We start from the raw sequence: 25,023 nt of genomic DNA on the forward strand, positions 1-25,023 counted from the left end.
CAACGTGGGAAAACAAAATATATTACAAAACAAAAGTAGTACATTGATTTGATCCAGCAAAATCATAATTAATCATTATATCATACATCTAATTATACACAGTTCAAGGCTCAGCCTCAAATTAGTTAGAAACGTCATAAACAACTAGAGAAACACAAATACAGTACAAAGTGATTGCTTTACAGTACAAACCACAACCAAAGCTAACTGTAAAACCCAAAAGATCCAGTGTTCCCCAGATTTAACATGAAGTATTAAAATATTAGAAATGTTTAGCAGCAAAATGCATAAATTATTTACATTTTATCAAAATAAATTCACCGCCAGTTTTTAAAAAGTACCATACTTACAAAACTTCTTGCATGCACACATTCACACACACTAACAAACGCACAAAATCAACTTAAATAATAACAAAAAAATATAAACAGTAATCGTTTCTGGTAAACAGATGCAGAATATTCTGTGTTAATAAGTTCTGTTCAGTAGCCTGAAGAAATATCACTCTTCTGCTGCCCTGCACTTTTGTAAGTCACATTTTTGAAGGTTGATGTTGAGCTCCTGAAAAGCGGATTCGTGCCCTGAGGATAAAACAAGATAAGCCCACGATTATTCAAGCAAGTTTATTCAATGGAAAACAAGAACGAGCGAATGTCACCCTGAAATGCTTTACATCTTGGCAAGGCTAAAATAATGCACAAAAAACTTTATGGCAGTTCACATTCTCTATCAGAACGTAGGCCAAAGCATTTTAAAAAAGCAACATCATACCGACTGCCATTTTGCCTTTGCCTTTTCCGCCTCAAACTTGGCGACCTCTTTCCGATCGTGGACAGAAACAAGAAACTTCCAAATCACCAGGAGAGTAATGCCGATGATGAGAACAGACATGCACACGCTCAGAGCGATCAATGGTGCATTTGGAGGCTCAGGACAGTCTGCAAGACAACAACACATGTACAAATCTAAACATAAATGTTGCTAATGTAATATAACTTCATCATGTAAAAGTTAACTTTATCTGCTTTATTTTAACTCTTACCGTAGAGCCTGAGGTTGTAGATGGTGCTGCCGTGATCGCTGTGCACTAAAGTGAAAGACAGCAGGCAGTTGTCTTCGCTCTGCAAGGTGCACAAGTTTGCCGCTCGTTTGTCCTCAAAATCTGAGAAAACAAAAGTATAGATTGAACACAACTGCTTAAACTCAACTTGACCTCTATTAAAGGACACATATTATGCTAAATACACCTTTACAAGGTATTTAGACATAAATGTGTGCTGGCACACAACAACTTTACAATGAAAAAAAACACCCACTTCCCCATTTTTAATTCCCATTAAACCAAAGCAGTCTGATTAGACATGCTGTCTTGTTAATGTGACATCACACTGATAAGCCCCACCCACGGTCACTGACTGATTGGTTTTTACACAAAAGCTTTTTTAAATTTATTTGTTAGCAAGTTGTAGCACTAATGCTGCCAAAAATACCATTAACTGTATTTACAGGAATCCAATCTATTTTTAACCAAAAGCGCTCACTGTCTGTTGGTAAAGGAAGTGAGTAGCTCATCTAAACAGCACATTTTGCTCCCACTCAAATAGGACATGCTGTAATAAATGGCTATTTTGAGCTGAAACTTCATAGGCACATTCAAGGGACACCTGAGACTTATATAGCATATTGTAAAAATGGGCATAATATGTGCCATTTACTGTCATTCATGAATAAGTTAAAGCCTACTCTGATGTTTTTGTAACTTTTGCAGACATCCACCAGTCTCAAAAACAGCTCTTCATCCTTATTATATTTGCCCAACGATACTGCATACCCGCATAATAATGTACGATCTTAAAAATAAAGCTAATATTCTTTACTTTTGTTAAAGGTTCTTCAGATGTTAAAGGTTCTTTATGGAACCATACACCAAAAATGGCCGTTGTTCTTTTAGCACCTTTATTTTTAAAAGTATATTATTAATTCACACAATACCACACACTTTCCTTCCCTGCCATCACTGTTCTTTATCTTCTCCTTTTCTCCCTTGTATCTTTATCAGAGACAGATGGTATTTTGTGTCTTTGCATTGTGTCCCTGTCAGAGATCATATAGACAAACTAAGCTTGTGACCTCATGTAATGCACTGATTTTCTAGACACTTGAGGGTCCTCAATCCAGTGGACCTGAACAATAGGCTCTTTACACAACAAGCTAAGTGGCATGTCTTCCTTTGTTAAATGTCAAGAGGGCCAATTTGAAAGATGCCTGCGTTGAAACCAGGCACGTGTGTGACAGATATTGAGGTGATTCTTTACCGTCATAACTAAGTTTAATGTAAGTAGTAAATTAAGATCTGAAATGCATATGCATAAAACATGCATATAAGTCATGTGAGTGGGTAGGCAGACTATGGCAGCGAGCTCAGTTAAAGGGACACTCCACTTTTTTGAAAATATGCTCATTTTCCAGCTCCCCTAGAGTTAAACAATAGCTTTTAATCGTTTTGGAATCCATTCAGCTGATCTCCGGGTCTGGCGTACCCACTTTTAGCCTAGCTTAGCATATTGAATCTGATTAGACCATTGGCGTCGTGCTTAAAAATAACCAAAGAGATTAGATTTTTTTCTATTTGAAACTTGACTCTTCTGTAGTTACATCGTGTACTAAGACCAACAAAAAATGAAAAGTTGTGATTTTCTAGGCCGATATGGCTAGGAACTATACTCTCATTCTGGCGTAATAATCAGGATTTTGCTGCCGTAACATGGCTGCAAAAGGCGCCTGAAAATTGTTCCCTCTGTAACTTTCAATAGCAGCAAAGTCCTTGATACGATTTCTTCTTTAGGTACAACTAAATCATGGCTCCAAATGGGTCAAAAAGCATTATTTTGAAAGCACCCTGTTTAGGATTAACTGTACCTTTAAATGAAGCATAATGTTTAATAAAGAATTACACTAGATACCAAAATATAATAAGAGTAAAATACAATAAACATTTATGTGAGTTGATCTCTACTCTACATTGTGCATTCATACACTAAGACCATGTGACCGGCCATAACCGGAAACAACAGAGAAGAAAACCTGGATTCTGACCTGAGGAATTGCTGACTGAGGCATGAAGCGAGTTACACTTTGAAGGGCACTGGTATGATGGCTCCTTAGATTTGAGGTAACACTCCACACAAGACCTGCGGGACAAACACACATAACACAACATAAAACGTGCCGGTAAATCAACAAAGAGTGTGTTTCCCCAAAGAAAGCACAGTGCTTTACCCAGAGTTGAACTCTGTCTTTTATTTCGATATCTCTCTATCATAGAGTCAAATGACCAACAGGGTGACAGGACCTGTAGACAAAAGGAAAGACAATACTGCAGACCAACCACATGCCTATTGGTGCCAACGTGCCTTTTGGAAATGAGTCACAAACACACAAAGAGCTGCTCACCCACTCACATAGTCATGAAATAAAAGAGGACATTCCTAGTAAAATAAACGCATGATGGTGCAATTGTAAATAATGTTCAAATAAAGAACTAACAACTTCCTGTTAGCCATTATTAAGTTGCATTACATTATTTATGTTGTTTCATTGTGGTACATAAACTTGATAAACATCTCCATTAAATAAAAAAATGAGATATAAAATGCTGCAATACTATTTATAGCCCTTAAAGGAATATTCAATTTTCTTAAAAGAAGAATCCAGATAATTTACTCACCACCATGTCATCCAAAATGTTGATGTCTTTCTTTGTTCAGTCGAGAAGAAATTATGTTTTTGAGGAAAACATTGCAGGATTTTTCTCATTTTAATAGACTTTAATAGACACCAACAATCAACACCCAACTCAACACGCAACAGCCCTTTTCAACGGAGTTTCAAAGGTCTATAACTTCTCGTCTAGATCCGGTCCAGCGCGACCTAACGTAAATGCGTAGTGACGTAGGGAGGTCACGTGTTACATATATAAAACGCACATTTGCGGACCATTTTAAACAATAAACTGACACAAAGACATTAATTAGTATCAGTTGACATACAACAGCGTAGGAACGGTCCTCTTTCAACACACTTGTAAACACTGAGGCGGAGTTTCGCGTTCGTCTTCTGTGACCTCTTGACGTCATGACGTATTGCGTGAGGTCACGCTGGCGCATCACGACCAGATCTCGACGAGAAGTTGTGCTTAAAAGTGTATATTTGTTATTTTTCTTGTCAAAAATGACAATCGATTTGCTAGATAAGACCCTTATGCCTCGTTTGGGATTGTTTATAGTCCTTTGAAACTCCATAAAAAAACTGTTATGTGTTGAGCCAAGTGCCAACTGTTGGTGTCCACTAAAGTCCACCAAAATGAGAAAAATCCTGCAATGTTCTCCTCAAAAAACACAATTTCTTTTTCGACTGAACAATAAAAGACATCAACACTTTGGATGACACGGCGGTAAGCAAATTATCTGGACCCTTCCCCTAGAAAACTGAATATTCCTTTAAGAGTAAAAACAGTTCCACAGACACTTAAAAGTCATTTGTATGTTCAGTTCTTGTGTAGCGTTAACAGTCTGACAGGCTAAAATCTGGATCACTCAATGGCATGAGTTTTGTGTGACACTTCCGTTTTTTTTTTTTAATTATGCAAACATTTTGCTTTGCAAGTGCAGTTTACATGTAAAATGAGGACATCCGGCATTGATTCAGCACGGAGTAAACCAGGTTGTAGCCAAAACAAACGCTGCATATTCATTCTGAAAGTAAAGTACAGTCTTTAGTCACAGTTTCGTTCAGACGCATGTGCGTGGTTCTCACCTGTGTTTATTACAGGTATCTTCACAGGTTGGACATCTTTCGCAACGCTCCCCAGAGGCTCCCGGAACGGTGCACTCGCACTTTCCACACACACACTTGCCACGTCCACTGCAGACGGATCCATCCGCGGATACACACGAGTCATTCTTGGTGCTACAGTTACAAAACTCTCCCATCCAACCACTGTGACACCGACATTCTCCACAGTCACACTCACCATGACCTTTACACACACACACACAAACAAACATGTATAAACACACAAGAAGTATTCATAAAAATTAACAACGTCAAACAAATTGAAAATTACGATCATACCACATTAAATTATTTACATATGAAGAGCTCAGATGCTTTTTATCAGATTCTTATGTTTAAGTTCAGTAATTTCACTTTAAAGGCGCTCTAAGCGAATCTGTGCGTCGTCACTTTTTGTTGATGTTTGAACTGTTTTCAAACAAACGGCGCGTAGCTAACTCCTTCCCCTCCCCTCCCCCTCCCTTCCGTGCTTTCGTGAACGCGCCTAACCCCCACCCTCAAATCCTTCTTGTCTTTTATTGGCTGGAACACTATGTTATGTTTCGTGGTGCTAGGTTTGGCCACTGTGTTGTTATTGCAGTTTGTGGAGCCTGGGCTGTCTACAGAGATTGCGTTTTTTTACAGTTTGATCAGCGGACAGGTAGCAAGCAGACAGTGAGGAGATGTAACAAAAAAAGGTTGTGGTCTTAAACGCGTGAATTCGCTTGGAGCACCTTTAATGGAAATGAAAAGGTTGCTAGTTAGTAATGGATATGCCTTGTTTTCGCAAATTTAGTAATTTCATGAGAAAACCCTGCAAAAGTACAAACAAAAATCTTCACTTCTTCAGTCACTCTTCAATGTCCCTTCCAAAATAAAACTAAAAGATACAAAACCCGTTAATATTCTAATATATTCGGTAAACCTTCTTTAACCGGGAAAAAAACTCTTGCACCGCGACATTCGTGCCGCGTCGTTCATTTAATTCGCCGTTTAATGGGTTCTGTCAACAAACCTATTTCTGAATGGCCTGAGGCTGGGATTAAAGGTCCATTGTGGGTTTTTTAGTGGAATCTAGCGATGAGATGATGAATTGCAACCAACCTCAATTTCGAAACGCAAAGAGAAGCTACGGTGACCTCCCCGCCCCAGGACAAACATGTCGAACATGACAAAACAAGCTCTGTTTGTCCATTTAGGGCTACTATAGACCGTTTCACCGGGCGCGCGTGCGGTGACGCAATTAGCGTATGGTCCGAACTTTACTTCTGGTTTCTGTTTGTTTAATGGTCTGACTAGTTGCTGCAACTGAACTCTTAAACAAATACCAAATGAAAATAACAAATGTTTTGCGTTCCTATGTAATCTAAGTAATGTTTAGTTTGCTAACTATTTTAACTCTTTCCCCGCCAGCGTTTTTAAAAAAAGTTGCCAGCCAGCGTCAGCATTTTTCATGATTTTCACAAAAGTTTAATGCCTCTGCTTTCAAAAAAAAAAAAACGTTTCATCCTACCTTCAATAGTTCTCTTGTAATCACCTCTCAAACATGGGTAGGTTTCTTCAAAAACACCCAATTTTGAGCAAAAAGTTGAGATAATTCAATTTTTGCGAAGGACTTTTGATAGAGATCAGATGCAGAGCGATCTTTAAAACATACACGGAGTTCTTTCTCTTTCACGTGAGGCGCCACTTCCGGGTTGTATAAGTTGCGGAAGTGCGCCACCTGGTGGATAATAGCGGTATTGCGGAAAGACGGAAAATCTCGTCATTGGCGGGGAAGCGTTTTCTCTTAATTGACGAGATATCTCGTCAATGGCGGTGAAAGAGTTAAAAGGACTTTGTTGTTATTTATTCTTTGCAGAGTTTACCGGATGTTACGTGATGACCACGTTTACGTTGTTACTGCTGAAACCGTGTATAGAAACATGATGGTGAATTCCATATAAAGTGTAATTTTTAGTCGTGCTTATGTGCTACGCCAACTATAATAAGCCCTTGATGGAACCTGCTGTGTATTTAGATAAAAGCAGTTTGTTTAAAGTAATAAAAACAATACAGTTTATTTTGTAAGGTCTTTATACACCACTGATAATATAGTTATGTATATTGCATTTTTGTCAAGAAATCCTTCTAAAAGACCCACATTGCACCTTTAACCAGATTTTAAAGCGAAAGTATTTGATTAACATAATAATATTTTTATATACAGGGGTGATACCTCTCCCTATGATCAAAACTCATAATTACAACGCTTAGATAAGAATACAGTAATTAATAAAAACATATTCACAATTGACACTTCAACCCCCCCAATGTTCAAATCAAATCCTCACCCTTGCACTCACATATAATGTAAATAAATATAAACACAAGGTGAGCCCGCAAAAACCCTCCTCCGTTTGCCTCTATGTTTAGCAACAGTTGTGGCAATTACCAGCATGTTATTCTTTCATTAACATTCCACTGTGCGAGAACAGATCAAATATCCCTCCCACTGTGTGTCAGCGCTTGCCTTACTTCAACTCCAATCTTTCCCTCTTTCTTTCTCCCTCCTCTTTGTTTTCCTGATGGTGGGTTCTCACCTCCACAAAGCTCTCCCCGGAACCGGAGGCAGGAGAAGTCATCGCACTCACAGTACATCCCATACACCCGCCCGAAACTGGACGGGTGACATAAACACTGTCCGCAGAAACACTCGCCTTGGCCGCTGCACATCTCCGCGCCTTCGTGAGATCTGGGCCACGTAAAGACTGAAGTTAAATTATGTCAGCTTCCCTCAGATTTAACATATTATACCACGGGGCTGTTGAATGCTTTATTCTGATTGGTTGAGAAATGTTCCACAGGTATGCATTATTTTTTGCAAATGCACACCTGACCAGTAAAATGTTCAACGACCTATCATCAATTATTCCTTATATATGTTTCTTACCTGCAGTTACTGACTTGGTCTTGGCCCTCTGTGCATTCACACTTTGGTCCCACAAAGCCTGGGTCACAGGCACAGGTCCCACAGTCCAATGCTCCATGCCCGTGGCTACAGTGGGTGCTGTTTGGTTCAGGAAATTGATGGCAGTTACACACACACTGAGACTCAAGTTCAATATCAAGCGCATCTTGGAAGCCCACTGGTCGCAGGGAAAAGGAACGGGGACCTTCAAGACAGCCTTTTAACTCCACTGTAACATTAAATGATACCTAAAAGAGAGAAGATATCTCTTGTTTTAATCTTTAATTTTTTGCAAATGTATACATAAGGCATGAAAAACTCAGATGCAAAACCCTCTAAGTGCATTTGACATGTTTTCTTTCAGACCTTTTTTTTTTACCAGACTCTTAATGGATTCAGCCAACAAACTTGTATTTTTGAATGGCCTGAGGCTGGGATTAAGCAGATCATTATCTCAACACCTGCCACATTTAGGGTGTTTTCACATCTGTTGTTCGGTTCATTTGGTCCAAACCAAAAGCAAAAAATGATACATTGTAACTTTTTTTAGCAGTTTTGGTTCCATTTCACACCAAACTGAATGCTCTGCTCTGCACCAGTTAAAACGAACCAAAATTCAGTCATGTGATAAGATCCACATCACTCGTTGGCCACATGTATTTGAACGTATTTCCTAAACTGCTTCTCGATTGGTCAGAATCAACGTGCGCGAAATTCCAACGGAACCCCCGGAAGTAAACAAAAAGTAGGAAAATACAGCAGACACCATGGATAGACGGCTGCACGCTGTAATTATGTCCGTGGTTGTTATACATAGTGTGTATACAGCACTCTAGACAAACTGTTCATTTTCAGAATGAATCACGGATGTGGCTTGAAAACAACATTTTAGTGCACTACAAACGGCGAAAACACAAAATTTCTGAGGCTCCGTCCGCACCTCCTCGCAACTCCAGGTATGTCCGCGATTTGTCATTGTGCTAATATTGCTAATAGAAACCGTCAACAAACACTTCCTGCACTGCGCAGCTGACTACGGCAGCTGGTTTAGTCCAAAATGCTCAGCACTTTTGCAGTTAGGTCGGTTACATCTCGGATTGTGTTCTCACCACAAACGAAGCGCTTTAGAGTTCGTTTGAAAGTGTGGTCTCGGTCCGCTTGTTTGGTCCGCTTTTGGTACACACCAGAGTTCGATTGCTGCATTCTCACCTGCCCAAACGAACCGCACCAATTGAGCAATCGAACTCTGGTACGATTCAATGGAACTAAACAAGGCAGGTGTGAAAACACCCTTAGTTCGGTTGAATCGTACCAGAGTTCGATTGCTCAATTGGTGCGGTTTGTTTGGGCAGGTGAGAATGCAGCAATCGAACTCTGGTGCGCACCAAAAGTGGACCAAACAAGCGGACCGAGACTTCCTTGAAGAGATGAGGAAGTGTTTGTTTATAGTTTCTATTAGCAATATTAGCACAATGACAGATCGCGGACATACCTGGAGTTGCGAGGAGGTGCGGGCGGAGCCTCAGAAATTTGCTGTCTTCGCCGTTTGTAGTGCATTAAAACGTTGTTTTCAAGCAGCATCTGCGATCAATTCTGGAAATGAATAGTTTGTCTAGAGCGCTGTATATAAACTATGTATAACAACCACGGACATAATTACTGCACGAAGTCGTCTGTCCATGGTGTCTGCTGTATTTCCCTTCTTTTTGTTTACTTCTGGGGGTTCTGTTGTAATTTCGCGCACGTTGATTCTGACCAATCGAGAAGCAGTTTAGGAAATACGTTCAAATACATGTGGCCAATGAGTGATGTGGATCTTATCACATGACTGAATTTTGGTTTGTTTCAACTGGTGCGGACCAGAGAAATCAGTGAAAAGTGTGAAAAGGAACCAAAACTGCTAAAAAAGCTACAATGTATCATTTTTTGCTTTTGGTTCGGACCAAATGAACCAAACTACAGATGTGAAAACACCCTTTGACAGAGGTGACATTTAGCGGCTTTTGTATCTGAGCTCTTTGAAAGTAGTTGATTTTTACACTTCACATAACATATCCTTACGGACATCCTTTCCATAAAGCCTTTAAGCAAATATTAAGCATGTTTGACTTGTTCAGCCATGTTTGTTTCTAACAGTCAAGCTGATTTGACTAAGTAAGTAAAGCAGAATACAATAACCTAACCATGTGTGTGCCAACTGTCTTTCATTCCATGCAAAGACACCTTTGTAAATAACAGTGCAATTTCATAGTAACATATAAAAAAGGGGAAAAAAAAGGAATATTTCAATGTTAAAAAACTTGCACCTATCCCAACCAATGTGCAGAGATACTATAAGCCCCTGTGTCAACTAGGGCTGTGTATCGATTCAGATGTTCCAGATCGATTCGATTTCGATTCACAAGCTATCAAATTGATTCCATTTCGATTCTTGATCCGATTTTTTTTTTTCGATTCTCGACTCGATTTTTATACCCGATTCTCGATTCAACTCAATGAATATAGATTATATAGAATATTATATTATATTATACTATAATATATAGACTGAATGAATGACAGGCTCACCTATCGCTCCTTGGTAACATCGCGCAAGGCAAAAGAGGGGTGATATCTAGTGGAGAAGACTAGTAATTAGATTAAAGGAACAGTATGTAGGATTCTGGCCAAAACTGATATTGCAATCACAAAACTTGTCGCTAAAACTGGTACTGCAATCACACAACTGGCGGCCAATAAACAACATGACAACATAAACATCAGTTGAGGGCTGCAACTCCACTTTTTAAATGACAATATCTTGGCCAGACCACTGTTGTCAGTGATATAAGTATTTAAAATGAAAATGATTTCTTAATGTCTAGTGACATATCAGGGCCATTTTATGATTAATTGATATAAATTTCTTACATACTGTTCCTTTAACGTTAATCTTATGTTCAATGTTTGCGGAAATAAAACTGGAAAAAAATCGATTAGTGGCTGTGAGAATCGATTTTGAATCAACCACCGAAAAAAACCCGGTTAATCGAAAAATCTATTTTTTTGCCCAGCCCTAGTATCCACCGGTGGCCAGTGTATGTTTTCACTCATTTACAATGGAAGCAAACCCTCTTTTAAAAAATGCCAGCAGCTGGCATTTTTTGTCCACTCAGCACTGAGCACCCAGAGTTGAAAAATGTGAAAACGCTAAGCTTGTCAATGACACTTTTTACTCAGTTGCCCACAACAGAGGAGGGCGGGACAAACACCACACCAACCAACCGGCACATTGCACAACGACAAGCAAAAAAACAGAAGTATTAAAGCCACCAAAGCGCTCAGCTGAAGAAATGCTTGCAAGTGCCAACAGTTGGCATTTTTAAAAGAGGGCCTGGCATTTTTAGTTTCAGTAGTAAACATTTTGGTGAACACAGGACCTAAGCCCTGATTAAACAAATAGTGTGGCTCAGTAGCATATCGAAACATTTCTCTGTTTAATCCAAGACAACGCTGACATACTGTACAAAATATGTCTTGAGTTTGTGGTGGTATTCCAGACAAGACTTGAAAAGTATTTGAAAATCCTTATCTTTGCCATTCCGGAGTTTTGGCGAAGCAGAATAAATTAATACACTCTCAGAAAAAAAGGGTACATGAAGGTACAAAAGTTTTCAAAAAGTACAGTTTTGTAGCTAAAAGGTACATATTGCTACTTTTAAGGTACACGCTGTTCCCCAAGTAAGAGGTAAATACCTAAATGGAACATATTAGGACCTTTTTAAATGGTACTGTCCCAGTGACGAAAAGGTACAATGTTTGTACCAATTTTCTGAGAGTGTAAAGATATAAAGAAAGATAGAGGCTTCAGGCTACAATTATCAATCTGGTTTCATGCCAATCTGCTTATGCAACTCACCACATCACCAGGTTTGACATTAGAGCAGTTTTTATGTCCCGGGAGGATGGTCCCGTCCTGACAGAGCGCCGTGAAAGTAATCTGCAGACCTTCTGTGTTACCCAGAACCTCCAGATCAATCTCTGACCTCAGTTCCTGTCGAATACACGTCAAACATACAAAGTCCTGTTACCTGAACACATTATGTTACTTTGTAACTATTACGTTATGTTAGTAAATGCTCCTATACTTTTTTTTACAATTAGTGAACAAACCCCACCAAATATTGAAATGTTAGGTGGAGTAAATGTTATAGCTAAACTGTCAATCATTGGCTGACCAACTATTTAGCATATTAGCATAATGTACACTGAAATGACACAGTGCGACCCAGCTATAGTAATTTTTTGTGGTTGTTATATATATATATATATATATTTTTTTTTTTTTTACATAAAATTATCCTACATAATTTAAAAAACATAACCTTGAAATATTTAAAGGTGCAGTGTGTAATTTTACAAGGATCTCTTAACAGAAATGCAAAATAATATACAAAACTATATGATCAGGGGTGTATAAAGACCTTTTATAATGAACCTTTATGTTTTTATTACCTTAGAATGAGATGTTTTTATCTACATACACAGAGGGACTTACATGGAAGTCATCCTTTTGTGCAGCCATGTTTCTACAGAAGCCCTTAACGGACAAACTTTTTTTACTAAGTTGTCTCCGACGATGACATGTTTGTCCCGTGGTGGATAACGTAGCTTCTCTATGCTTTTCAAAAGTGAGGGGTGAGCTGTGGACTAAGCCGTTGGTTGCAATGCCAACCTCACCACTAGATGCCACAAAAAATTACACACTGCACCTTTAATATTGACGTAGTTAGGACATGTCAAAAAATGTTAATCAATGTAAAATAAATTAATGAAATCAAACTTTGATGCTCCAAAATCTCTTTTATGCATGCATAGTTACTACTACTAAAGATTGACAGCTCAAGAGGCCAAACCATTAAAATTTACAAGATTTTAACCTTATAAACTACCTGTGAAGCCCATCATTTTAGACTAAATGACCTGCATGCTGAGTAAGCAGCACTAGTAAGCACACCAGCTGTCAGTGCATTAAACAATCCACTTCAACTCTTTTGGTTTGTACTTGAACCCCTATTTTCATGTACAGGATAATCACTTCCACCCATGTCTGCATTAGTGGGACAAAAAGTGGCCAGGTATTCAGTAAAGTTTTATAAAGACATAGATTTGACTAAGAACAGAGAGAGTGGGGGTTGGAGAGAAAAGATGAAAAGATCAAACATCAGCCAAAAAACTAGTGCAGGCACGCTCTGTGAACATGGCAACCCACAAGACAGCGAGCCGGAGGTGGGGGGAGAGGCAGATAAGGTTCAGGTCACCATGGATAAAAAACATTCAAACTCATAAAACATGCATTCATGCAACTTCTTCAAATAAACACAAATATGTCATGTACCTTATATGCCGTCATGATAAGCTGCAAAATGTTCCTTGAATCGGATGCCAATACCCCAACAGTAGCACCAGGAATCAAACTTGCGTAATTCTGTTAGAAATTCAGAAGAAAGTGGTTAACTAGCAACTCAACCCTCCTGGACAGTAGCCATCAAATCTGAGACATGTGAGCGAGATAAGGTGAAAGGGAAGGCTGAACAAAGAAAGAAAGTATTCAGAAAACATAAAATATTTGTTTCAGTTCAGTGTGGGTGATGTGCTGTGTTTGAACCTGTTGTGAAGAGAACTGATTCACCCCATTACACACACGCATACAACAAACACAAATGCCTTTTTGTTGGCCTCATAATAGCTCGAAATGAATAAACATGAGTAAGAAAGTCCCTGTGGGAGCGTGTCCTCACCTCATAGTTTTGTCTCTGATCGTCAGTCACAGCGAATATGAGTAGGATATTGTTTTCAATGAGTTTGTCTATGAGCTGCCCTAATGTTGGATACTCCTAAATATAGATGACAAGGAAAAAAACTAAATCAGACTACCAGTCAGATTTTATGGCAGGGATGATAAAGTACATATTTGTTTATTTTTTGTAATCAATTAAAAAAAGAAATCCTTACATAATATTAGTAATAAGAATATCAATAAAATGTTAAAGAATTTCTGATATAATAAATATATAAGAAAATCAAATACTTTTATAAACTATCTTTGACGTTACCTTACTCAGTCAATATTAAAAATATCAAGGTTACAGTTTTCCTTATGTTAAGTAGGATGCTTTTATGAAAACAGTAAATCACTCACACAAAAAACTTTTGTTGGGTTTAGGGATGCATAACGATTAATCGTGATTAATCTATAGCAGAATAAAAGTTTTTGTTGACATCATATATGTGTGTGAACTGTGTATAATAATTTGTACAGATAAATGCGCACACATGCATGTATATATTTAAGAAATGTTTACATGTGTATATACAGATGTTATATATAAATATAAATACTTAATATAAATTTTCCTTAAAATTATACATGCACGTGTGCATATTTATTACATAATTATTATACATAGTTTACACACACATATATGTTATAAACAAAAACTTTTATTCTGCTATAGATTAATCGCGATTAATCGTTATGCATCCCTAGCTGGGTTTCACAGACATACTTTTTCACATTTAAACTATTGTGTTATGTTTTAAAGGAATATTGTTACTCAAAAAAAGTTGGCTCAACTTAAAAAGTAAAAAAGTATGTTTTTTTAACATCAGGAGAACCTTTAAGTTCACTGTAAAGATTTAAAAAGTTACCTAGTTGCCCTAAAAATTTTGAGTTAGTTCAACTTAAAAATATTAGCTGACATAACATATTTTGAAAAAAAAAAATAAAGTTAAAGGTGCCTAAGAATGCATTGAAATAATCTGTTAAATTGTCATCTGATATCTACATAGAAGGTATGTGGCTTTATTAAGTGCAAAAAATTTCCAGAAACCTTTTTACATGTCCATTTACAACCCTAGGATTTGTCCTTCAAATGAAATCTATTTAAAGGGACTGTAAGTAGGATTTTAAGTGTTTTATTAATCAAAATCAATGTCTTCATTCATGAATATGTCCTCGTTGGTGTCAAATGACCTCTGCCAGTGATCTGACTTTTCTTTGTAAGCTTAGAATTTCTTCTCTTTACTTACATCGAACGGGTAAGTCCGAGGAGGCATCCATATCGTTCCGCCGTATTGATAAACTATAATAGCAGAGAGGGACTAAAAGCACTAGCCTACCAACGATTTTCCACAGCGCGTTTTCATTCAGAACACGTGAACCAGCTGCAACGGACAAGGAGATCAGTGATTACATAACGTCTACCGTAGTTGCAACACGCATTTGGAAAGGCGAGGTGCTAGAGAGCACTATTCGTTTGAATGCAAAATACAATTTCACCACTAGATGGGGGTAAATCCTACTCATTGCCCCTTTAATATACTACCTTATTAAGTAGAACTTTAGCCTAAATGCTAGCATATAGCATTAACTAGCATATAGCACTAATTCAGCACAACTTCCTGAGTCACAGTTGGTGTTATGTTGAGATTGACCTGTTTTTCAGCGGTCTTTTGCATGCACAATGTTTACATAAAAATGAGGAAACAATCGTGTTTGAGGCATATGATATATCATTACCATGTACAGAACTCTTATTATTCATCTTTGCAAATGCAGTTTTTTATTCTATGGCACCTTTAACTATATTTTTATATTGAATTTACTTAAAATTGTAAGGAAAACAGGTAACTTATTTTAAGTTGAACCAACAAATCTTGTTTCACAGTAAACTTAAAGGCTCTCCTAATGTTTTGCTCAAAGTTTGAGACCCACATAAAATGAATAGTACAAGATGTACAGTCAAATGAGTGAGATGAAACACATAGTTGCCTTTTTATCTGAGTGCTATATCAGCCAGCACAGCATAAGCAAAACATTAGCAAGCGCACTTTTAAACTCCATAACCAAATTTTGTGATATGGTGTCATTGTGATTCTTCCATCAATTCATCTGAATTTAAGAATGAATATAAATGCTTAAACATAAAATACTTCTGCATTTAATCAATGGCAGGTTGACTTCCTTTGCAAAGGAAGTCAATCTGCCATTGATTAATTCACTGAAAAAAGTGAAAAAATATGACTTACCCTAAAATATTACTTCAATTGGTAACACTTAAAAAAAGTTTTAAGTTACCTTAAGTGATACTAAAGTGAAATTTTAAGTAGAAAAAAACAAACAAGTGAAGTAATATTTTAAGTTGAACCAACTTTTCACTTTTTACAGTGTTATTGTTGTTATAGTGTTATTATTAATATTATGATTGGTAATTGGTGTGCATGCCGCAGATGCTTTTTAAGAAGTTTAAGTTGTATTTAAGTCAGATTATTCCTTTAAGTCATTCTAATGAAGCTGCAGACTTCACCTTACCAGGTGTGCAGTCATTGAATACTCATTATTGCTGTCCAGGTGACACTTCCCATCATTTGGGACAACGATTCCGGCCATTTTGCTGTCCATCCCAAAATGAGAGTCTGCGTCGCTCACGAACACCAACAGCTTCATGGAATCGTTTCGCCAGCCAATCCTATCCTGAGGTTAGAAGTACACTTACAGTTCAACTTTTAAGTTTTATTGGTCACATTTGGTACAATTTGTAGTGAAATGACTGGTACGACTCTCCCCACAGAATGCAATAGACTATATATATTCAAAATAAAAAAATAAATGTATACAATAAAAGAGGAATAGAAAGGGAAATGGAAAGAAAAAGTAGTAAGTAGCAACAGTATGTCAATTGTTTATGTGCATTGTGATGCAATTGTTCATTGATGCCATTTATGTCATTCCATGACACGAAATGGCAAGCGAGACCACTATTGCACGTGATCATTTGCAAATGACACAAAGTCTATGGAAACTGACTCACCCCACACACTGCTGCCTGCATGATGGCATCAAAACCACACTCTGGTATATCAATGTTCGCTGATACTCGCTGCTTTTTGATGATCTCATTAAACTTGTCTGTGCTGCTTGTTAATGACAGGATATGTCTGTATCCAAACGTGGGCGGACAATCAGCATCAACATTCCTGGAAAAAAGAAAAGTGAGAAGATATTGCACATATGTTTGGCAATTGTCACAAATTGTTTTGCACATATGTTTGGCAATTGTCACAAATTGTTTCACTGGCAATTCGTCAAAGTTGTTGGGTTTATATCAGCAGACCATTTAGATCTGGGTAAGGTGTATTGTGAGAATCACCAGCAGGGATTGGCCAGCTCCTCAGGTGTCATCTTGATGAAAGGTAGCACTGGTTTCTCCACAAAGGAGCCGAATCCTAGTCTGAATTTGCTTGTAAGACTAGCCATCTCTTTAGAGAGAGCCGAGCCCAAGTCTTTGATCATCTGCAGATCATCAATCATAGATCCTGACAGGTCCATCAGGTAATAGATGTCCACTGGATGGTCTTCTGGTTCTTGCACTTGAATCTGAAAGTTTAGTTGACTTCCTGCAGAAGAATAAATAGAGCTGAACATGGCAATTTTCCAATTGCACATTCTAAGAGTCTAGTGTGGTAAAATGTTTTCCAGGTCAATGTCTAAATCAGATTAAAACTTCAACCCCCAAAGTAACTAACAGATATTGCGTAGTTCATGTCTACCAGCCTTTTTGTCTCTAAATGACTAAATCTTTCTACTCCTATGGTAAGGGGGAAGTACCTCACTTGCGGGGGAGAAATTGTGGGTAGACATAGAAATTTCTTTGATTTTCAAATCTGTGTCACCCATTTTCATGTTTTACCTGGTCTAAGCTGAAGACGCATCTTCTGTGGAGTGATGTATGAAACATTGACATGATCGGCATTCTTTCCTAAGCCTTGATTCTTCAGCAATTTGACGTTCGCTACGGGGAACTCCACAAACTTGCCCGAGCATCCTTTCCGAAGAAGACCCTCCGGCGTGTCGCATCTTTCGTCGATCGAGAAAAAGTCTGTGAAATTCTAAATAATCATTCAAATTATTTGTAAGATTTCACATTGTGTAAATATACAGTATGTAAGTACAGATATAAACAACAATCAATCATACTAATAATAACTGCTTGAAGAACAATAGGGTGCTCGCACCTCAGTGCTTGGGCACGAAAAATAATTGCATAAACACAACATTGTGCACTGTCAGAAAAAATGGTACAAAAGTGGATACACTTTGAAAAGGTCCTATTATGTACCACTAAGGTACAGATATTTAAACATTTGGTACTTAAATCTACCTCTAATATGAACTATTTAAGTGTAAAGTTCAGTGTACTTTGTTAAGGATACCACCCCAGTCTTTTTTGTCATCTTTATTCCTCACGTCTTTCAAACCCATATATATATATATACAAAAGAGTAAGGCAGGTTTGACAAAAACATTGGGCAACCATTTGGGCAGTCATTTATTGCCACTTGTGTCAAATGTGACACGGCCCTGGTTGACACGCTTCATTTGACTACATTGTTTTGTGTCATACAGTAGCAGTGTTGGGGAAAGTTATTTTTAAAAGTAATGCATTACAATATTAAGTTACTCCCCAAAAAGGTAACTAAATGCGTTACTACTTAGTTCCATAACAAAAATGTCAAGCTCTGCGGTCTCGTTTATAAACTGTGCGTAGGATCCTTACTAAAAGTCTACGTATGCACAAAAGCCAAAAGTAGTATAAGCCAAAAAATATTAAGACGTATAAAACAAAGCAATATCCCATTTATGAATCACAGATCACCTGCAAGTGTGCGTACATGAATCATCCTCAGATCCCACCCTGCAAGCCCATTTTCCCGTCAAGTTTGTTTTTTTATAGATCACAACCTTTGCGTGGGAACTAGTGCGTGGCACATTTCCAGACCCGTTTTGTACGCACGCTTTATAAATTAGGCCCCTGGCCTGCCATCTCCGTTTTCTTACTCAAACTGTTCCTCAAACATGACTACATTCAGTTTAATTCAGTACATTTTTTTTTCAATTAATTTCTTTTTATTAATAAAACTGAAAAGTAACTCACATTACTTTTTTAAAAAAGTAACTAAAATATTAATGTGTACATTTATAAAGCAATGCGTGATGTCCAAATATAAAAGAGACATCTTCTCGCTTTTTCAAGTATATTATTAAAGACGTATTAAAAATATTGTATGCGTGTTGTGCTTGGAGAATAAACCAAAGCTCAGCTTTGTGAAGAATTTAAGGAGGCTTGGCAAAACATTACACACGACACATGCACTAATCTTAAGTCAAGGCACAAAATAATAACTTTTTCATTAAAAGCACGAGGATTAACAAAATATTAATAACTGATTAAATTGTAATCAATGTATGCTTTATTTCCTGTGAGCTTTTTGTTTTTCTATGCACATGTCTGTACAGTATATTCGCATTAAATCCATATTGATATCCTGATTGATATCCTTAAGTTTGCCGTTTTGCCTTTTTTGAATAAATGCCTTAACCAAGTTTAGAGTTCTCCATTTTGTAACATACTTCTCATATTTTGGTGGTTTATTGTAACCTGAAGGGCGGGAGTAAAAGCAAATACTGTAGAAATATGCCCTCCAGACATTACATTTATTTGGCAACTACTGTATATTTACCCAACAGTTTTTTTTTTTACATCTTTTAAGTATATATTTTAAGTGTAGCTCAATTCGTAGAGCATTGCCTGGACAGCGCAAAGGTTCCCATTAGGGAGCACACATGTATACCTCAAATGCAACATAAGTCAGTTTGTATAAAAGCACCTCTCAAAAGAATAAAATTTTAGGAGCTCAACAACGTTGGCATAAAAGGTCCCAGACATGAATATGACATTATTTAGTAAGCTACTCCTTTAAGAAAAGTCAGTTTGTAAGAAGCATCCTAAACACTGTTGTGTGTATTTATTTCGATGAGATGTTTGCCTCACCTGTAGCGTGCACCACGCGCACTGTGGCCCGAGCTGCAGACACTCGTCACAGGAGAAGGCGCTGAATTGAGAACACGTCCCTGCACACACAATACACAACACACAACATAACAAACCATCGGTGTTTGAGGATGCGGTTCACTTTTCTCAATGCAACTATGTTTCTCACGCTACAATTAACCATAGAAAATCAGCTGATGTTTTTTTTTACTGCCTGTCACGGTATGAGCAACAATTATGCTTGATTAATCAAAGTAGGTTTGATTTAACACTCGCGTTTATTTATAAAGCTGTAATAAGTGGCTGAAAGAGGAACAATAGCGCACAGATGTGATTGATGTGTTATCCAGTCTTACCTCCGACAGTGCTAAGCCAAAAGTTCAGGACAAGGCAGAGTGAAACAATCCCCATTAGTCCTCACGGTTTCTGATGACAGGAGATAAAATAAAGTTCATATTCACACAGCTTCTCAACACACGCGATCAGTTAGTTGAGAGCTGACGGTTCGGTCTCACCTGGACGGACAGACTCAGCGCGTGCGCTTACTTGCCCAGCCTTTATAAGCACTTCCGTACAGGTGAGAACACGACAGGTAACTCACTCACCCACACACGCAGACAAGGGGAGCTCACAAAAATACTTTTATGAGCCTTTGTGACTCACTTTACTTTAAATCGCATAGGCATATATTCATAAAAATAGATCTGATGTTGTGAACTTCATCACAGAGTCGTCATCTAAGTTATATTCTAAAATGCCTAAATATCTAAATGTTTGAATATAATACGAATAAGACTATTTTAAAAGTATTAAATACATTAGGCTACTCACCAATACAGGATAACATTTAACCAAAGCGCATTTTCCTCACGCTTTCTTGACGCACGTCTTATTTCGTTTAATCATTATAAAGAAAATGGTGATGGAGCTAATAAATAATAAAGATTGCTCGTTTCAAAGTCCCAAAATAAACAGACTGTTTGATGAATGAAATACACTGTAGACATGTAGACCTTTCTATAACAATGTGAAATTTTTACCAGAGACATTGTGTGTCTCACTTCTGCAAAGACGGTCTTACATGTGGTGAATCAAACGACATTGAAAGTGAGACAACGACGTATGTTTACGTAAACTGGGAAATGAGCAAACATAAATTCAATTATTAATATGTTGCTATATAACGTTTAAAAATACTTTATAATATTTCTGGTTGTTAAGCTTAGTGACATAAGGCTACACCTGTTTGAGACAAAGAGATACTTAGTAATTATTACTAATGCATGAATGGCATGAAATGTTTCAGTGAAAATGTTTACTTGTGCTTCAGGTTGAAGCTAAAATGTGATTTATTCAATTCAATATTATCGTCTATATTACAGAATTAACCCAAATGCATTAAATTACAACAACAAAAATGTAGGCTATGAGTTAGATCAGTCAAAAATGTCTCACTGAGGCAAGAATGTTACCACGTTTTGAAGTTACTTATGAAAAATTTGCTATCACTTGTTTAATAATGTTGTTATCTATGCAGTTTAATTTTAATAAAGTGTGACCTAAGCAGTGTTGGGGAAAGTTACTTTTAAAAGTAATGCCTTACAATATTAAGTTACTCCCCAAAAAAATTAACTAATTGCGTTACTTAGTTACGTTTCATGGAAAGTAATGCTTACGTTACTTTTAAGTTACTTTTGCTTTACTTTTTTCTTGGCTGAGGCTTGATCTTTTTCAGGCCTTGCAGATGTTTTTTATGATTGCAAAAATTTCAAGCTCTGGCTTGCCATCTCCGTTTCTGACTCAAACTGTTCCCGCAGGTGCACAGAGCATGATTCATTCAATTTACCCTATTTTTTTAAGGTAACTGGTTGCAATCAAGCTACATTTAAACAAACGTTTTTTGCTTTGTGTTGTATTCCTAATTTTTTTGTTTAAATGTAGCTTAATTAAATTGATTGCAACCACTTTCCTTAAAAAAATGAGTAAATTGAATAAATAATTTTTTTTCAGTGAGTGCGTAAGTCTACGTTAATATGTTCAGTTAAATTCAGTACAATATTTTATTTTTAAATTGAATTAATTAAACTGAAAAGTAACTCACATTACTTTTTTTAAAAAAGTAACTCATTTATAAAGTAATGCCTTACTTTACTCGTTACTTTACTTGAAAAGTAATTTTATTACGTAATGCGCGTTACTTGTAATGCGTTACCCCCAACACTTGACCTAAATGTCAAAATACTTCATAAGGCCACTATTAATTATTTCAAACATTTAGGGGAGGTTTTCAGGACATGTTTTAGATTAATCCACTAGGCCTTAGTTTGCCTATATTAGGACAATTAAGTAGTTATAACAAGCAAATATTACAAAAAACATTTCTGATGTGCATCTTGAGATGAAACAATGGCACTTACATATGTTAAGATATATGTTAGTAAATGTGTTTTTTTTATTATTTAGGCAGCCCAAACATGCATTTTAGTCTAGGACTATGATAAGACCTGTCTGGGAAACCACCCCATACCATTTTATTATTATTTATGTGAGAACTGTCTTCTTTTATATTAGTTGCATAATGCATATTATTCAGCTGAGTGTAAATTGTGTATATATTTTAGGGCACTTATCAGTTAACAGTAATAGGAGCTGACAACACGCCTTCTGCAAACATAGAGGTTAACCTCAGGTTACTTCTTGGTAATTGTGCCTTATCAGCACATTACTATAAATCAAACACCTGCTCGGCCCCATCCTTCAAAATCACAACAAACTACTTATGAAAACACACCTGCGTACATTTAAAATCAGCCAAGCACGACATTACGAGGAATTAATAAGAAATGAACAGTATACTTTTTACATGATCATATCTATATTTCTTTATATGTCCATAGGGATGAGCCTGATGGTCCCACTATGCCTTTGGGAATCCCCATGACCTTGAGTAATAATAATATTTGCTGAGTGTGTTTGCATGTGACGCATACCAATTGGTACATCTGAAAACAGGTGTGTGCATGTGTGTATGAGCCATGCATGGTTAAAGAAAGCTATGATTCAGCCTCCGTCTCAAACCACAGAAAGCACAGACATGTATTGATAAAACCTAGTCAATTTTTAACCGATAACTTTGTTTTACATATTTTAAAGCATTGTCAAAAAGTAATGATTAACAACCAAACATAAAACATCAGATTGGCTCAGACATGACCTCAGGATTCAGACATTACAGTAATAATTCATTAATAGTGACTGTAATCCTTTTAGGCAAAATATGACGTTATGCAAAACTTACCATGATGCTATAGTTTTGCAGCTCTTAGAGTTGTTAGGCTATGGTGTTCATATTGTGATTTATATGGTTTTGCTATACAGTAGATGAATGCAAAGATAATCTAAGTAGTTTTTTATTGGAGCAAGGTGAAAAAAATCCAATCAAGTCTTTATAGGCCTATGCGACCCTGTTTGTGAAATTCAAGCTAAAGTCTCATGAACTAATTATGAGATTAGAAGCATCAGAGTTTGATTTCAATGACAGAATGCTCTTTACATTAGTTTATGTAAAAAAAACTGGGTAGGTGTCTATGTATGAGTCTATAGGTTACTTTTCATCTTTATGCTTAGAAATGTAATAGCATGAGATGCTTAGAGTATAGTATACATAATGCAGGATAAGGTACAAACTAAAAAGGTTCAGTATAAAGCTTAATTTTGAGCAATATTATTTATCAGTACTCTCAGCAGAAAAAAATTGGTTTGATATTAAAAAAACAATTTAATCAATGTCATTGTGCATGTGAGTGAGAGAGAGAGAGAGAGAGAGAGAGAGAGAGAGAGAGAGAGAGAGAGAGAGAGAGAGAGAGAGAGAGAGAGAGAGACTATAGTGATGGAGATAGAAGAATAAGACCATAATTTAATTCAAACTATTCTTCTCCTATCCAGTCCTATTAGAAAATATCCTCTTCAATCCTTTAATTTTAATCTCAACTTGCTCATTCATGAGTCATAACTATTTATTAGACTAAAAACCTTTAAAGTAAATTTTTGGCAGTATCACACTTATACCATAGTAACTCACCCCTGGAGGCCTCGGCAGCTAGCATACTGTCCCCTCTCTCAAATACCCAAACCACAGCAACAAGCGGGAATACCACAGGAATACCGGAGTGTGTGAATGTCTGCCCGGCTGGCAGTGTGTGTCGGAAGCAACAGAACACTCAAACTATCACAGCGGCTTTATGGAGCATGACGCCTGCGCACCCTTTACTCACATACACACACATTTAGGCCTGAATGATGGCAACAACTGCTGGACTACACACACACACACACACACACACACACATAGATTGAAACTTCTTCAATAGTGAAACAATAGCCTGCAGAGCGCATGGGCATGTGTGTGTTTCTTCTCGCTTGTCTATCAGACAACGAAACTGATTCTGTGTCAAATCTGACCTCAGCGTCAGGTGCTTGATTTAGTTTAGTGACAAGTCTGAGCGTGCCTAGTATGTGTGTGCATGCGTGTGCTGGAAGACTACTCACCCGAAATAATTGGCACTGAATTACTCCTCATTCTTCCTCAATGAAATGAATGGAACGCAGAGAGGGATACAGAGAAAGAGAGAGAGAGCAATAGAGAGAGAGAAAGAGAGTGAGAGACATTGGCAAGCAAAATGTAAAGATGTGAAGGAAAGTGTCTCTTTTATATCGAGTCAAAGGGAAAATCATGTGGGCAGTGAGATCTCTGTGGTTATTTCTCACACATACGCTTGTGTTACCTAGATTTCTAAATAAGTACATACATATAACCTCTATTGTTTTTATATGAAGGTCATTATAATTCCTATGTAAATAATCTCTGACATGTTTTTTTTTCTTCTTAAAAAGGACTTTGTCAGATTGAGCTCACTTTGGGGGAACAGTTTTGTTCACACAACACAAAATGTCTCTGACACAGTTTAGTGCAGTTAAAATGGCACACAAATATGGCACCCAAAGACTTGACTAAAGGTTAAAATTGACCTTTTTTATTTATCTTTTTGTAAAAACACTTTCTAATGTATAATGTTTTTATAATGAACATTGGCAGTGGTTCTCAAACTGGGTGGCGCAAGACCCCAGTTTTATAACATTTTATAAAATAATAAAATTAATTTCTTATAAATTCTGTGTAATTAGACCTCAGGAAAATAAGGCAACTAACTGACAGCACAACATTGTGTCATTTAATATGTGTTATTCAATTCAAATTCTGAATTTTAGATTGTTTTATGTTTTGAAGGTATGCACCCAACACAAGAGTAATTCGACGACAAAAAGTTTGCAAACCACTGGCAAATGAAAAGTTTTATTTTGTTGCTT

The 25,023-nt window shown here is 37.1% G+C and overlaps 1 protein-coding gene across 5 annotated transcripts; it reads right to left on the reverse strand.

The window, feature by feature from the left end:
* Positions 1-5: 5 nt before the first annotated feature.
* On the reverse strand, positions 6-24,284 carry itgb6 (integrin, beta 6). Of its 5 annotated transcripts, none has more exons than XM_055183984.2 (17): positions 24,205-24,284; positions 20,013-20,082; positions 19,657-19,736; positions 17,515-17,713; positions 16,975-17,221; positions 16,636-16,801; positions 16,137-16,298; positions 13,564-13,659; positions 13,161-13,250; positions 11,682-11,816; positions 7,766-8,031; positions 7,416-7,567; positions 4,816-5,038; positions 3,097-3,191; positions 1,043-1,162; positions 772-938; positions 6-581 (listed from the first exon to the last, which is right to left on the reverse strand). In XM_055183984.2, exons 2-17 carry the CDS (start codon positions 20,065-20,067, stop codon positions 483-485), a joined length of 2,352 nt encoding a protein of 783 aa, XP_055039959.2. In that variant the 5' UTR covers positions 20,068-20,082; positions 24,205-24,284; the 3' UTR covers positions 6-482. The 5 variants fall into 5 exon arrangements, with proteins under 5 accessions (XP_055039959.2, XP_055039956.2, XP_055039957.2 ...); XM_055183981.2 differs by lacking the exon at positions 24,205-24,284 and adding an exon at positions 23,738-23,896; XM_055183982.2 differs by lacking the exon at positions 24,205-24,284 and adding an exon at positions 20,488-20,610.
* Between the last annotated feature and the right edge of the window lie 739 nt (positions 24,285-25,023).

The sequence above is a fragment of the Misgurnus anguillicaudatus genome, chromosome 14 (assembly GCF_027580225.2).
Source record: "Misgurnus anguillicaudatus chromosome 14, ASM2758022v2, whole genome shotgun sequence".
In the NCBI taxonomy this organism is placed as follows: domain Eukaryota; kingdom Metazoa; phylum Chordata; class Actinopteri; order Cypriniformes; family Cobitidae; genus Misgurnus; species Misgurnus anguillicaudatus.